At 36.1% G+C, this 16,966-nt stretch overlaps 2 protein-coding genes across 3 annotated transcripts in view; one reads left to right on the top strand and one right to left on the bottom strand.

Annotated features, from left to right (window-relative positions):
- LOC148868779 (Regulator of chromosome condensation (RCC1) family protein) overlaps positions 1 to 4,516 on the top strand; it is a 24,057-nt gene extending 19,541 nt beyond the window's left edge. For both annotated transcript variants that reach the window (XM_088967289.1, XM_088967290.1), the window contains exons 10-11: positions 3,988 to 4,031; positions 4,128 to 4,516. In XM_088967289.1, the coding sequence (XP_088823415.1) occupies positions 3,988 to 4,031; positions 4,128 to 4,250 (167 nt within the window). In that variant the 3' untranslated portion in view covers positions 4,251 to 4,516. The remainder of the gene's footprint in view (positions 1 to 3,987; positions 4,032 to 4,127) is intronic.
- Positions 4,317 to 12,725, bottom strand: LOC148868780 (transcription factor EMB1444-like). Its single transcript, XM_088967288.1, has 12 exons — positions 12,642 to 12,725; positions 12,352 to 12,544; positions 11,503 to 12,243; positions 10,483 to 10,689; positions 9,586 to 9,661; positions 9,445 to 9,486; positions 9,288 to 9,344; positions 7,587 to 8,855; positions 7,338 to 7,439; positions 5,352 to 5,486; positions 4,972 to 5,097; positions 4,317 to 4,746 (listed from the first exon to the last, which is right to left on the bottom strand). Exons 3-12 carry the CDS (start codon positions 11,598 to 11,600, stop codon positions 4,657 to 4,659), a joined length of 2,202 nt encoding a protein of 733 aa, XP_088823414.1. The 5' UTR covers positions 11,601 to 12,243; positions 12,352 to 12,544; positions 12,642 to 12,725; the 3' UTR covers positions 4,317 to 4,656.
- Between the last annotated feature and the right edge of the window lie 4,241 nt (positions 12,726 to 16,966).

Here is a 16,966-nt window from a genome sequence, read left to right on the forward strand (position 1 = left end):
TAATTGGGTTCCTTATACTTGACTATCACCTGTTTACCTTGAGATTGTCATTAGATAGGACTTGATAATTCCAAAACACTAGTCTGGCATTGCACATACTGTTTTGTTGAATTCATCAGACCTCTTGGAAATTGTGATCATTCAGTTCTGTTCTGTTTTTTTCTTTTCTTTTCTTTTCTTTTCTTTTCTTTTCTTTTCTTTTTCTTATGTGTGTGTGTGTGTGGAAATCATGGCTAATTAAAACCAGCCATATGTGTGTGTGTGTGTGGAAATCATGACATTTCATTCACTTGAAATCCTATTTTTGCAGAAACTTTAATTATTCGTCCAAACATGAATAGTCCAGAGAGGCTACATATGATTGTGGATATTATAATTTGCTAATACCTAGGAAGAAACTTATTTTCTTTTTCTATAGTAACATAGAGCAATCAATATAATGAATACTTGGAATTCCAAAAGAGCAAGAAAAAATGTCCCCAATTGAATTACAGCACTAATGCTACTTTTACAGTCCACCACTGCTTGCTTTTCTTTTTAGATAGATTACAAGGCTCCATCCTGGGTATTTTGAGGATAGTCAACCTAGTTCCTTCATGTCTTAGGCCAAGTGACCAACAAACTATATGGATATAAAGAGGCCATTCTGAGAAGTGATTTCTTGACAAACTTGGTGTTCATGACAAGATAATAACAATTTATCAAAAGAATAAATAATTTGTATATATAAAAATAATGTAATAATTTGATAACAAAAATGAAAAAATAGGCCTTTAAGCACAAAAAAGACTCTCCCTAATCTTAACTTATAGCCTTTCAACAATATTGTTTTCTTCTAGGGAGAAGAGAAGAAAAGGAGAAGAAGAGGGAAGAAGGAAGAGAAGAGAAATCGGCTGTTTGAGAGCCAAAACATTAGGCTGGCAGCGCCCAGCTTTCTATTTATATTATTGTGATAAAAATAAAAGAAGGAAAAATTACATCCTTGCCCCTGGTGGCACACCCTAATAAAAAACAATAAACAAGCTGACAGCACCCTAAGACTGACAGCATAAATTACTATAACAGTAGAAACAACTAACTCATTCTAACAACACTCCCCCTCAAGTTGGGGTGAATATATCTATCATGCCCAACTTGTCACATAGCTCATTATGTCGCAAGTTTAGAAGTCTTTTTGTGAGAATATCAGTCAACTATACATCCTTGCCCCTGGTGGCACACCCTAATAAAAAACAATAATAAAAGACAATAAATAAGCTGATAGCACCCTAAGACTGACAGCATAAATTACTATAACAGTAGAAACAACTAACTCATTCTAACAACACTCCCCCTCAAGTTGGGGTGAATATATCTATCATGCCCAACTTGTCACATAGCTCATTATGTCGCAAGTTTGGAAGTCTTTTTGTGAGAATATCAGTCAACTACTCCATGGAGTTAAATTATGGGGGTGCAGATTTCATCCTTAAGTGCTTGTCCACTTCAATGTGTTTTGTCTTGTCGTGTAGGACAGGGCTAGTAGCAATGTTTATGGCTGCCTTATTATCACAGTAAAGAGACGTTGGGGCTATTAACTGAAAACCCAAGCTCTATTAACAAATTCTTCAACGAAAGTGCTTCAGCCACCCCATGTGCCATAGCCCTATATTCAGCTTCAACGCTAGATCTTGCAACCACATTTTGTTTTTTACTCTTTCATGTCACTAGATTTCCTCCCACAAAAGTGTAGTACCCACTTGTAGATTTTCTGTCATCTATAGCACCTGCCCAATCTGCATCTGTAATTCTGTATAGACTTCCACTTTCAGATGGTTGTGCTTATGGAACAACAAGCCAGTTTTGAATACTTATTTAGGTATCTAAGGATTCTTTCTGTAGCCTCCATATGTGGTGTCTTAGGGGAATGCATAAACTGACTTAGAACACCAACTGGATAAGCTATGTCCGAGCGTGCCATGGGCAAGTAATGTAAACTTCCCACTAGTCTTTGAAACTGTTTCGCATCTTTTAGAGGTTCACCATCACAGTCACCCAATTTGTGATTAATATCCATAAGGGTGCCTATTGGTTTTGCACCTAGCTTGGCTGTGTCTTGTAGCAGATCTAGGATGTATTTTTTCAGAGAGAAGAAGATACCCCTTTTTGAGAGGGCAACTTCAATCCCAAGGAAGTACTTTAGAGGACCCAGATCTTTCACCTAAAATTGAGAAGCCAAGAACTCCTTCAACCTTTGTATTTTAGAGTTCTAGTTTCCTGTGATAATGATATCATCCACATACACTATTAACACTGCAATTTGTTCTTGACACCTCTTAACAAAGAGGGTGTGATCAGGCTGACATTGATTGAATCCTACCTGTTGAACTGCCATATGAAACCTACTGAACCATGCTCTAGGAGACTGTTTTAGGCCATAGAGGGACTTTCTCAACTTGCACACCTTATTCTCACTTCCTTTGGCACAGAAGCCTGATGGCTGAACCATATAAGCCTCATCCTCCATGTCACCATTCAAGAAGGCATTTTTTACATCAAGTTGATGCAATTCCCAATCAAGATTTACAGCCAATGATAACATAACCCGGATTGAATTCATCTTCGCTACAGGGGCAAAAGTCTCATCATAGTCAATACCATAAACCCGAGTGTACCATTTTGCTACCAGCCTTGCTTTTGTATCTTTTTACTATTCCATCAGCCTTGTGTTTCACTGTAAACACCCACTTACACCCCACAAAGTCTTTCCCTTTTGGAAGATCCACCAACTCCTAAGTGTGATTCTTATGGAGGGCATTTATCTCTTCCTTCATAGCATCTGTCCATTTAGGATAAGTCAGGGCCTCTACCACATTTTTGGGTATGGGAATACTATCAACAACATATAAGAATGCTCAGCAGGAAGGGTAAATATGGTCATAAGATACAGTGGGTAATAGGGTGTTTTGTAGTGCACAATCGGACTCCCTTTCTGTGAGTAATTGGGATGTCAAGATCATCAACAACCGAAATGGGGACAAGGGTGCTTGGCCCAGTTAGACTTACCTCATGGGAGTCCGATGGCGTCGATTGCTTAGTATCCGTAACTCTACATCTTTAGAACATTGTTGGCCTCTACGGTGTGTACGCAGGAAGACGTGAAATGGAGCTGGATCCGGAATGGAGGGAAGAGAGACTTGGTGAACTTGTTTTTCCTCCCTTGTACTACTCTCCCCCTAAGGAGAGGCATGGTAGAATGGTTCAAAGTCGAAGAAAAAAGAAACATCCATAGAAACAAAGTACTTATGACCAATAGGATCAAAACACCGTTACCCCTTTTGAGAGGAAGGATACCCAAGGAAGACACATGGAAATTTGAACGAATACCAATTGGATGGCACTAGCTGGTTGGTTAACAGTTTTTTACGTGCAATACCTTTTTGGTACCATAGTTGGACTCTATCAGCATCTTCATCATCATCAGAGTTTTCTTTTTCTTGCCTTTATATCATTTTGCTTTTTTCTTTAAGAACAATATAATCATTGAAAGATCTTCAGGAAACTCCATAAATTAAAAAAGAAAAAACAGAATCAGGAAAAAGAAAGTAAAGAACAGAGAATAAGAGAAAAAAAAATTATAGATTGATCTGGAAGTGTATGCATGCATAGACTCGTAAGCCTAAAATGACAGAAATACCCCATACCACCATAACCAATGAATAAAATAGAAATAATAAAACTAAAAGAGAAATAAGACTCCCAATATTGTTTACTTTTTCCAATCATATGGCAACCAGATGCTGATGCACTTGATTAAGAATCAAGGTTTGTTATCACAGATGACATTGGTTCCATTGGTTAAGCTAGGTTACTGAAGTCATCTCTTCCCTTGAAAGCGAGGGAAGGACCTGAAAATTATAATGGTGAAGATACTAAGTTGCTATGAGGTGTTAATGCTGAATTGCTGATAACCTAAACTGACTTGTGTTTGGATTTTGGTTCTTGAAGAGGATAGGAAGATATTTTGCTGGGGATGGAACAAGTATGGCCAGGTATGAGACAAAGCTATTTTGATTGATTAATCTATATTTATTTTGCTCGGCATAAAAGGTTCTGTAATTGTATGAATTGCTGGTTGATCTACACAGCTTGGATTGGGCGACGTGATTGATCGCAATGTTCCCTCTCAAGTCCCCCTAGATGATTGCATTCCAAAGAACGTGGCTTGTGGCTGGTGGCACACACTGGTGCTAGCTGAATCACCAACATGAGCCACACTTACATGCAATGAAGCAATGCAGTTTTGTTAGGATAGTAATTTCTTTTCTTGATAAGTGTGGCTGCATATGTATCTATATTATATGCATGTAAATACTAGTTTAGCATAAGTGTGCATGTAATCATTCTTTCATGGTCGAGAAGACCATGACTTCCATCTTTGTCACCGTTGCGAGAAAGGAATCGCTTCCGAGATGTACAATGTAAGATAAAGTATTGTGTATATCTTTATTTTGATACAAGTACGCCCATTACTAGATTCTCTCTCGTCTAAACTTTTCTAATGGGTATGGATCGCTATGAAAATCAGCGATACAAAGCACGGTGGGGATCGACGTAAATCTCCTTCAAAAGACCCCCAAAAAAAAACGGGGAATAACGGGTCGAAGACAGACACCATCAGAACTTGCTTGAAATCGGATTGGCGTTTCGTTGCAATAATTGCATCAGGGGCCAGAAGACATCCATTCTCTGGAAGCCGCTTGAGGCCTGCATTAGTAAAAAAACGCATCATTCCAATTTTCTTTCCCATGAAAAAATAGAGCACGTATTGAGGAGATGTTAAAAAGATACAAATAATTTTGCCATCTCAAGCAGAATATTCTATGTTTGGTCTACCTTAAAGGTTATGAGGCTTATATTCCGTTTAAAAAGGGAACAATAAAATAATTCTGCGTAGTTACAACCTAGAAGTTGGAAGTACATCTCAGATACCTCAACAATAAAATGGGCCCAAGTCTTGTTTGACCGGTTCTCCAGCACGCCCTTCAATATAGTTAATTCTAGATGCCTGATAACTTGAGCAATCTCCAAGAAGAGTCCGTGTTCATCGCATAACATCTGCAATATGGACAACAAAAGTGAAGTGCAACGCATCTCAGCAGAGAACAATACTCTACCCGTAGCATAATTGGCTTTGGGATTGTAAGCACAAACTACAGGTAATTTAATGCCACTTATTTGCCTTTAAATAAAAAAAAAAGAAAAGGAAAAATATCTGCTATAACCCGCTCAGTCCAAACTACGTAAGGCAGAAAAATTACACCCTAGGAGTACATATTTGGTGTATTGACAATTGAGTTAATGGAAAAGACCTCTATGAGCAAATGTCCTGGGTAGTCCAGGTCTTCCACAACTATAGGGCAGATTCCAAGTTGGCTTCCCATTTGAAAAGTCCAGTTGGTGCCATTTTGGGTTCCTGATGGTTTGCTGTTCTTCCAACCGCTGACCTGTATGGGTTGTTGCTTGCTTTCAGATTTAAAAGACAATAATTTATAAATTACAAAGAAAGAAAAGCATACACAAAGTCACTTGTATAATCACTGCTGCAGAAGATTTTCAGAATGAAATTTAGCTTAATCCAATTGCAAAAATAAATCTAGGTATTCCAAGATTTTGAGGTGCCTGCTTTTATTCACTAACAAGTTCTATATTTCAAGTAATCTGACGTATATCTTCATTCCTTTCATAACATATGTAGAACATTAGCATTTTAAGTTCTATTAGCTGTTATGATTGTTGGGAAAGAAACATGGGAATTTGTTTTATCCACAATCCACAAATATGTGATGATCAGCAAATCAGGGGATGGGAAAGTACAGTCCCATTTTGGAATCTAACATGGATACTGAACACAAATTACACTAATTGGTGAAATAAACGGCATGATTATTTATCCAGCATTATAAATATAAAAATGCGTTCTATAGTCTGGCATGCCTTGAGACAGGGCTGAAGAAAAATGCCTTGAAGTTTACACCCTCGGTGTACACTTCACATGATCAGACCTTGAGGTGCCTTATGTTTAGGATCTGCATCTCATATGTTAATTGGTAAGGTTCCAGGTTCCCATTACAAGATTGGGTTCTTTCAATATATGTCTTCAGTATTATTTAGATTAATGAAATTTTAAAAATGTGGGAAATAGTTACAACTTTTAAAGCTCTTACGAGGTTCTGTAATAGATTGTACATGTTTATTTTCTTTCTCCCATCAATTCTGAGCTATAGTTTGTTGCAACTCAACTCCTTGTCCCAACTACATGGGATCTGCTACTTGAATCCTGTTCTGCAATTCCGCTCTGTTCAATGCCATATCCATTGTTAAGTTATGGGCCCTTAATCATTTGTTAATACAATCCATGTCCAGTTTGGTATGGCCCCAACTCTTCTAGACCCATCAACTCATAATAGATCACTTTTCTCACTGGTACTGTAGATGGTCTTCTCTGCATCCAAGCCATCTTAGTTTACTTTCCCTCATTTTATCACATATTGGAGCAGGGATACTCCTAGATTCCTTCAAATAAGTTAGTTTCTGACCATATCCTGTCTAGTTTTCCCTCTCACCCATCTCAACATTCATTTTTTGCCAGAATTTTCTTGGATGTGTTGTTTTTTAACTGCTCAACACTGAACTCCATACAACATATGCTGAAATTTCTATAAACTATCCAAATAAATTGATAACCAAACAAAGGTGATTTTCATTGTGCAGATAAATTACAGGGTGAGTCTTAGCCAAAGCATTTTTTGCATCTTATTCTTTTTTTTTTCCTTACTATGTGATGAAGAAACCATTTGTTGTTTTTTTCTACATAAAAAATATAATCCTTTTTTATGTATATTTCTACACTCAGGCATTCTAATTCATGTTTCTTTGAAAAAGGTCAGGTCTTGGTTAGGCATAATTAAACTTCACTCTTTGAAGTTTTTGCATGATGTATCTAAACATTCAGCACCTTGCCCCATGTCATAACACCTTGAAACATTGACATAGAATAGTGTGAAAGAATTAAGAATGGATTTGCTAGATTCTATTTTTCTGTAATTAGCATACTACTGTTATTTCTGTGACAGTGTACAGTCACTGTATTGTTGGGATAATCTCCAAATTTTTCCTTCTCTCAAAAAAAAAAACGGTGACTCAAAATTCGTGAGAAGCAAGAGGCATTAAACCTATTTATAGAAGAATTAGAAGCAATTGGAAGCAAAAATCGTAAAAAGGATTATAACTGCTTATTGAATTATTTACATTAATTGGAAACAAAAATCATAAAAAGAAGACAAAGGATTTAATACCTTTGGGCGCATGCAGTGCCTCAACTTGTTAGATTGACTAGCAACGCTTCGTAAGAAGAGAATGTGCTTAACAGTTTGGTCTAATAGGGAATCAATGCTACACTGTTATCACATAAAGGACAGATAATCAATAAGAAGCTAATTTATGGTATTGCAATCAACAAGACATGCACTGGTTCTTCTAACCCACAAAAAAAAAAAGAAGAAAAAGGAGGGAGTAGGGGAGAGACATGGTAAAAGAGTGGCCACCTTTTCACCCTTTGGGACAAGTTCTCGCAATTCCTTAACACGATCTTGAATCATCTGTCTGTCCCTTGGCCTTGGCCTCTGATTTTCACCAGGTCTGGACCTTCTTTTAGTGACACGGGTCAACTTCGAGCCCCTCCTAGAACCAACCTCCTTTTTTGTTTGATCGCTATCAATCACTGTGCTCACCATGCTAACCAACAAAGATGCCCCAGTTCTACTAGTAACATCTTCTTTGCCTCCTGACATGGATGAGGACCTCATTTTATTCCATGGAACTGAGTCATCTCTTACTAATATATTACCTTCAGATTGACTCTGTGTTTGGCAAGAAGCAGCGAAATGCCCTGTGGAAGTAGTTAGTGTGAAACTGTTAGATCTGTTAGATATAGTATCATCTGAAGCACCATATATGTTGGTGACCACAGCATCCAAGAGATGTTCAGCATCACCTCCTTTCTGATACCATGCGTTGGATTCTGCAATTACTTGCTCAATTCCTCCTGTGAGTTCTCTATTCCAAATTGGGCCCAATCTATCACATGCATCTGGGACTGAGACAGATGAGTCCCATAGATGTTCATTGCTTCCTCTCTGAAAAGCTGGTCTAAGTGCTTCTTGTAGTTCATAGTCTACGGGAAAGTTTAAGAAGCCACTGATATTTATGTGGTTCGTCCCATTAATAGCCTCATCTATGATTGTTTGATCCATCAAATCTCCAACAGAATAAAAACCAACTTTGAGTTCAGGGTCTCCTGTGTTAGGGTCATCACATTGATAAGAGGCCATCAAATCTCCCTCAATACAAGGGAAGCTGAATAGACTTTCCATCATTTCCACATGGTTAGTAATAGACTCATTTTGCACTGATGAAACTTCAGCAGGATCCACCAACAATGCACCAAATTCATTCTCCTTTATGCTTTGAAGAGTCGGCTGCAAATCCCTTCCAAGGACCTCAAAGTTATCTTGAACAAATGATGGTGGCATAAGTTGGTCACTTGTGGTTGACAGTTTGTTCTCTATTATCTGAAAACTATTACAAACAATTGGGTCCTGCTTCATTGAAGCTTCTGATTGGATTGGCTTCAGCATGTTACTTGGAAAAGCTAATGGATCAGCCAATTTGTCCAAGAAAAGAGATGTCAGTGGTGATGATTGAAAAGCCAGGAGGTCCTTGTTTGAAATCAAAGGCAGAGAAGTCCCTCCAACATATTGAAGGGTGTTGAACATATCTTTTATATGAGCAACAAGTATAAGATCTTCATCAACCTGATCATGACAGGAGGAAGGGCATACATAAGATAAAGCAATTACAATTTACAACCAGAGAGAAAAGATGCACAAAAAATTAGTCAGAAAATCAAATAGATCATAAAACAATACCATTTTTTAATAAGCAAAAATGATCATAATGTCAAAACGAAAATAAAGGAGACAAGATGCAAGGTACAAAATCCTAATGGCATGTTTTATAAAACTAGATTTCTGAAAAAGGATGGAGATTCCAAATCCAGCATAAAAGTAACCAATGAAGGAATGACAAGGATCACCTAAACTATATATATATATATATATACATACATATTTGGAGTGAGAAAAATACAATTCTTCAATGTGAACTAGGTAAAGGGATTTAGAGATTTAGATGCCTATATCATATTTGGCATAACAGGAGAAAGAATCAAGTAAACTGCAACTCACCATTTCCAAAGAACCAAGTTGCACGACACCATGCAGAACAGGTACAAGTAAAATAGTCTGCAAACCATATCATATATATTATGAATATTTCTCTGGAAAGATGCCAAATGATGGAAATATGGTGCTACCATCTGACCATTACTAGGAAAGAAGTTACCTTGATTCCTGCTGCAAACTGAATTGACCACTCATCCGGATACTGTATATGGAAGGAACTGCACCAGTTAAGCCTCTGACTAATACTTGCAGTGAAGTAATAACTAAACTTCTAGTTGACTAATGCTCCTCAGAGACTCACCTCTGGAACTAAATAAGATTCGATACCAACATAAACCCAGCAATGCTTTGCCGTAGATGCAACTTTACCAACAATCCTGCTTGATTGGCATACTAATTAATTATGCAGTTAATATAGCATCCCCTAACATCTGAAATCAAGTCAAGATTGCTCATAGAATCTTAAAAAGAGTTGAAAGTATGCATTATGACTTGGTTTTCAAAATATTTTGCCATTTCTGTTAAGGTCAATTACATTCTACTATATATGAACAACTGGGCATCCAGTCTGAGTCTGAGTGCTAGAGTTATGTGGTAATCCTCAGGAAACTTCTAAGAACAAAAAGGCTATTGTACTGTATATCGGTTTGTTGTCCAATGCCATCCCCTTGGCTAAGCCATATACATGATTGTATCTTGAGTTATTATTATTTTGACGTGCTGCTTTATTTTCATATACCATTCCCATTTCATATTTTCAACAATCTTGGATTTTACTGCAATATATGTGCATGATGTCCTGGAAAATTCTAATTTATGACCTATTTATTATGGTGTTTCAAGTTATGAAAGCGATCTTGCAATATTAGAAGTGCTTCACATGCAGACATGTTATAACATTAACTATTCTTAAGGCCCCATTTGAGAAGAGTGTAAATACAAATATGCATGGTTCATGAAAATGAGAGCATTTGTATTTGCACTCTTCGCAAACAGAGTCTAAAAGAAAATGCTTTTCTGTGAAGTGATTCATTTTTTATTACATGGAAAAATACAATCTTATCAATTAGAAAAACTCAAAAATATGGCCATGATGGAGAATAGCCTTAAATTGTATGAGTGCACAAGATTTATTTCACTAGCACTAGAGAGCAGAAGAAAAATCATATGTAATTTTAATTTTCGAACACAAACTTACCCCTCTCCCAGTAAGTACAGTTGACATGACATATCTGCTACAACCAATTCTATTGGAGATCCTACAGAATTTCCATTTGATGTGTTTGTTTCGCATCCAAAAGATTTGATCCCATCTGTCTCCTTGAAGCAAACATTGTCTGAAATACTTTCAATTGGCTCTATCGGTTTTGGATGATCATAATATCCATCCTCCCAGGTCAAAACCCTAAACAAGGAAAAGAAATTAAAAGAAAAATGAGAATGAAATCCATGGAACTCAACAGACATGCTTCACCCAACCTGTCAGACTGTCACTTGTCTTTCTCCTTTTTCTTTATCCAATGATTCCATACTCTCTACACCTTTTGCATACACTCCATATTGACATTTATTTAATTAGCTCTCCCTCTCATTACCAGTACTATACAAGACTCTAAATATCAAAAAATTTTCTTAAAAAGGAAAAGATAGAGGTTGTTATTCAATGCAAAATGTTATGCTAGAGATATAGTCCCAGTATGCTTGAGGAATGCCAGATTATCAGAGTAGCAATACGAAAAGGCAGCAAAGCCTTAAATCACAAAAAAGATGAAGCTCAAATAAGGCCTTTGTGCAAATAATGGAGATTAGGGTGTTATGGTTTGTCGTTTTGTGACTTAAACAGTTGCTGCAGTTGTGGCTATTCCCACTACCATTGCCATACATGTCAGTGACTTGAATCTAGTTTTAGCTTCTGAAGCAACGACTTTATCCTTTTTCATAGTAAACGTGCAAATTAGGGAGGCAAACAAACATACTACAAACTATAAAGCTGAATCATCATGTTGTTAAAGTTTATCATTCAATATCAGTAGTTCAATCAGCGCAAATTAACATAAGATCATCCACTCCACTAATGCAGCACTTGGTAGGTTAGAGTTAGAGGATGGACAAGCAGGTGATTTAATTTTTTTTTTTTAAAGATAGAAGAAAGAAATAATAAGATTAAAGCACTTTGCTAGCCCAACTACAACTGAATAATGGCCGATAAACAACTTACATTCGATTCTGGTGTTTGAGCTTCCAAAAGACAGCGTAATTCCACTGTGAATTTAGGCAAAGATTCCTCAGCAACTGCCTCAATGCACTGGTTCCCATTTGTTGATTATCAAGGATGAAAAAAAGGCCCAGGTTTAAACAAAACAAACTTGCCAAGTTAACAGTCTACCATTCCCTAACTACCTCTGTACGAGCTTCGTCCTGCCTGTTTTCTGCGCAAACCAGCTCGTCGTTTTATCGGTGGCCCTTTTGAACCAAGCAACAAAGAACCCATAGATGCCCGCTTTCAAGAAAAAAAGTATTGGTTTGTTCACAGGATAGTGTCTCACGATTTTAAACACAGGAAACAATAGATAGCTTCGTGGATTTGACACTCTTCAAGTAGTTTGCCATTAAATTAAAGCTTGATAATGAAACGTTATAATGTCTTCGAAGCTCTCCAAGACATGGTTTGCACATACAAAGAATCACATATTGTTTAAGAAAAAAAAAGGTAAAGGAGGTGTTAATATCTGTGATTCCAACGTTAAGTTCACGGAATTTACGTAACTTGGATTTTCTTTCAGCTACTAGATCTCTCACTAGCAGAAAAGTTCTTCCTCAAGAGAGATATTTAATTAATCATTCTACCGAACCTTCTCAGGAGGCAACAATCTTTCCTTTAACGAAGTTCCCACAAATTGAACCCATTTCGGAAGCTCTTGAAGAAAGCCAGATGACTGCAGTCAGACTTCAAGTGTTTCTGCCCAAGAAATCACCAAAACCTCCAGGAATCAGCTATATGCCAAATTAAAATCTGAAAAATACAAAAGCAATGAAGAACCAGAACCAACATGACCACGTCCCGTACCTCTATTCGGCTGCTTCAGCACAAAAAATCGTCGCACACGATATATTTCTCGTTTGACTCCATCTTCCAAGAAACTTCAACACACACATACACGAAGAGCCAAGAAAAGGTCGTCGATCTTAAAAGTTCTTTTACCAAATTATCGCAGGAAGAATGCAAAAACAAAATTCCAGTCTTCAACAAACCAGATAATCTGGAACAGATCAAGAAATATTCAGTTAGTTTGCCCTAAAAATTGAGAAAAATAAAAAGAAGAAATGGAATTGAATTGAAGTGGCTTTCTCTCTCACCTCCCACTACTTCTACAAGTCTCTCCACCACTAAAGCGTTCCTTTAAATATTGCTCGCGCCACAAAGTCACAGGCCCACTTCTGTCTCTTCGGATTTGAAATTTGTGCAGAATCGAGTTCATAATGTACCCAAGTGGGATCGGGATCCCGGGCCCACCGTAGAAGTAGAACGACAAAATTGCTTGTTGCTTTTGTAATCGGCTTCACCTAATAACACGTGTACTTTTAAAGCACCTCCGACAGCGAGTCAGCGAGCTTCTGCTTCCTGCCGCCACCTCGCTTTGTGATTGGGGGTGTCGTGCTTTTGTGTCTTGGTGAGGTGGGGTGACGCGATTGGAAATGTATTTGCTTCTCACAGACCGCGCCTCCCAGCAGTCGTGCATTGGAAATATCTTTGATAAATGAAGATTAACTTTTTCATATAATGCGAACGGTACATCGAGGATATCTCCCCAAATTGCTTATTCACGATGCACAGCTGCAACGAGCTGTGAGACATGCTTTACAAAGGGCAAATCCACCTCGCGCTCCTCACAGCAACCTGACAGTATTTGCAACCACACATTAAGAATATCTCCTGTAATTTTATATTGTCATTCATTCAAAATATTAGTTGTAACATATGTGATTGTGAGGTTGGTGCAAATCCAAATTCTATCAGATATCAGATTCGCTCCTTATGGAATACCCAAATTACATCTATGATATATCAATCACATAATAAGTGCCACATTATCCAGAATGCAACAGCTCCGAAGCAATTTAAGGGAAATCGGTTTCAATCCTCAGAAGACGATGCTCACACCATTGGCACAATCATTACAACCTGATATTAAAAATATCTTTTGATAAAAAAGGCATAAAAGTATAGAAATATTTTCAATGCAGGGCTGTGAAAGATTATACGAACAGTATGATGAACATGGTCTGTGAGCAGTGAAGCCAAATTCATTTGGAGGAAGCATCTATTTGACATTACGACCATTCTAACCTCGTACAGTCTAATCAAATGCATTTTGTTTGTTTGCGTTTTCCTTTAACCATAAACAGAACGCTGATATGGACACCGAACAGAATCGCAACTTCTCCACATATACCAAACCAAACATCCCGAGTTATGACTTACTAATGCATTTGATTAGACCGAACAGAATCGCAACGCCTCCACATATGCCAAACCAAACAAGTTTCCTCTCTAATCAATGTCGTAATGTCTTTCATAACTAGTAATTATTTATTTATTTTTTCTAAATAAATTTGATAAGATATGCAATACGCCAATTCCTACTTATTTGGTCCTAGTGATAAGCGGAGGACATTTTCTGAAGCTTAAAAGCCTTAAATTATTTCCTTCACAGTAACCTAATATTCTTTCAACTTCGATTAATAAAAATATTAATTATTTCTTTCCTTGTTTTAATGATTGCTAATATAGCTCTTTATTTAATGAGATAGATTACTTTTTTGTTCTACTTTATTTCACAAATCAATAATTAATCTTGGTGGTTCATTATTGAGATTAACAATGGTTTTTTTTTTAATTTCTTTTTTGCCTAGGTGAAGTTTAATTTTGACTTTCTTAATCTTTTGTTTATACATCTAACAGTAATGGTATCTGGTTTTCATTTTTTTTTTCTTTTTTATCTTCAAACAGAAGGAATAGAAAATTTGGTATAGTGCACAGCTTTGATGAAGGGTCGGGTGGATATGATATGCGGTCCTCTCAAGTCCAGTTGAAACACTTGTAAAGTACTGCTCCAAACTCCCCCCTGTGATTTTCAAATTTTAGTGATTTTTCAAAATTTGGTTATTTGGCATCAGTTCTGCCATGTAAGCTGGCTTTTGAGAAATTAATTTTGAATCTGTTTGATACTAGTTCTCAGGAGCTGATTATTTTTACATTGGAGTTATTATTCAATGCCACATCAGATGTTAAGTCATCCTCAAAAAATTAATATTAATTGGAAATCAGAAAATTACCAAGAATGATGGTCCTTAAAAAAGGGTTGATTTCAAGAATTAATTTTTGGCTAATTTCTTGAAAATCTCCAAAATTGGCCAACTAAACAGAAGTTTCAGCGCCTATTCCTCTAGCTTTAATTACATGGGTCCGACATGATAGTGTTTTTAAGATATCCACATCAATGCCAAATATCCCCTTAGATTGAATAACGTATAGTTAAAACCAAAAAAAAAAAAAGATGAAAATGTTATATATTATAAATAAAATGAATTAAAAATTATTTTATTATTATATATCATAAATAAATAATTGAAAATATTAGATATAGGCTAAGCCAAGCCAAATATTAGATTATTCGAGCTTGACTCAATAAAAAAGTATAGTACAAATTTGGCTTCGAGTTCAATTCGTTTGACTCGCTTCAAAAGCTCATATGTTACTCAGTTCAAGTTCTACATTGAGCCAAACCTCCTATAAAAAATTAAATATTAAGCATAGAAAAGAATATTTCTCATTAAATATAAAAAATATTATATATAAACTCGATTAAACCCGCAAACTTATGGCCCAATTGTTCATCTAGCTTATATAATGGGCTTAGCACAACTCAAACTTAGATTTAGACCAACTCAAATCAATCTTTTCATGAGCCCAGTTTGAATGGTTTACGATTAACTTGATTTAGGTCCACTTGTACTCTTTACTTCTTTAATTAGTGAATGGCCCCGTACTAAGTACAAGAAATCAGTAATGTTAAATTTATATTTATTAATATTTTAAATAACTATGAATTTTTTAATAAATATTTATTTTAAAAAATAAAATTTCAATAATTATTAAAATATGGATAGTTGCTTTTGTTATGATACATAGATAATTAATGATTAATTAAGATTGATAGAATGTACTTAGAAGTGGTTGTGGATAACCACTTTTGGATTTTCTGCATTTTTTAGGAATGGATCGAAAATAATGATAATGGGTTATGGGCTTTAACAACAACTTTTCAGAAAATACAACATGTATAGCTTTCCAGAAAAATGAGAAGGCCATGGTGGGTGGCTGTAGCCTGATAGTAGGATGTGGTCTTTAGCAGGAATTTCTAAGAAATTACCACATGTTTTATTTTTCTAGAATATGAGAAGGCCACTTGTTTGAATGGTAATAGTGGGTTGTGAGCTTTAACAACAAATTTTCAAAAAATGCCATGTGTCTAAATTTAAAAAAATCACATGTCTGAATGGTGGGGCCTATAGCCTAAAAACATTCCTTTAATATATATATATTGAATAAGATAATATTGAATGATAAGGTTTGATCTATATTCTATCCATTAATCACAAACATATCCATGGATCAAGACCAAATTTAAATTTGGGCAAAGGGATACCCGTTTGTAGCCTTAAAATATTTAATTAGGGTGTCTTGCCTCAGCTCTGTTTTCTATTGTCCAAACCCGAAAGGGTTCATTTGGTTTATAGTTAGAATGGGAATAGGAATCAAAACTAAAATAGTCTATTTCCAAAATCTATTTGGTTCAGTTAAAAATAAAAATAATAATTGAAATAAGTAAAAATGAAAATGACAGAAAATGCCATTCCAGCAAGAATAAAAATAATAATTGGAATCGGAATAATTCGACTTCAGAGCTACAGCAAACCAAATAGAGCCTAAAACAATTTCAAGATGCTAGTTGCAGGAATCAAGATTGTAACTCATGACGTCACTATCGGGTTCATCTTTGTAGAAACCCACATTTTTTTGGGTATAGAAAACAATTCAATAGTCATTCAGCATCAGCATCCGGTTGATGATTCAAATAGTTGAGATTGTCATCTGGCTGATATTTTGCTTTAAAGAAGTCTCAAGTGTTTGATGTCAGCGCTGGTAACATGATTTTCACATAACGTCACAGCGCGGATCTTTCGATGTGCGATGTGCGGCTGTAGATGTATATAACTATATACACACATTTTGTTGAACTTAATGGCTGTACTATGGGCTGTGGGATCAATATTAATGCCCCATCAATTCCGGTTCATGTCTGGCCCGAATTGATTTTGATATAAATTTGATTGTTTTATTAAATATATAGAAGGTATTTAGTTCCATTTATATTTATTGAGTAAATGTTTTGTTCTTGTATGGCTGTAAAGTAGAGAAAAACAATTAATGAGGATGTTAATAACATATAGGCGTCATTAAGCACCACGTCAGCAAAGTGCAATTAATGAGGCCTTTACGGTATATAGTTATATACAGGAGAGGCACACAAAAATTTGCAAACATTGATAGTATATATGCAATTAATGAGGTCTTTGCTGATGGGGTGCCTATGTGGCAGCATTTATTCAATAAATAT

This window comes from Nelumbo lutea, chromosome 2 (assembly GCF_056320005.1).
Source record: "Nelumbo lutea isolate HS-2025 chromosome 2, American lotus-T2T, whole genome shotgun sequence".
NCBI lineage: Eukaryota > Viridiplantae > Streptophyta > Magnoliopsida > Proteales > Nelumbonaceae > Nelumbo > Nelumbo lutea.

Bases quoted from the DNA above. Each gene is read 5' to 3' on its own strand.
- LOC148868780 (XM_088967288.1), bottom strand. From the start codon at position 11,600: ATGGGAACCAGTGCATTGAGGCAGTTGCTGAGGAATCTTTGCCTAAAT. The intron at 10,690-11,502 runs GTAAGTTGTTTA...TTCCTTGTTTAG, and splicing joins CTCAAACACCAGAATCGAAT to GGTTTTGACCTGGGAGGATG. The intron at 5,487-7,337 runs GTATTAAATCCT...CAACCCATACAG, and splicing joins GGCACTGCATGCGCCCAAAG to GTCAGCGGTTGGAAGAACAG.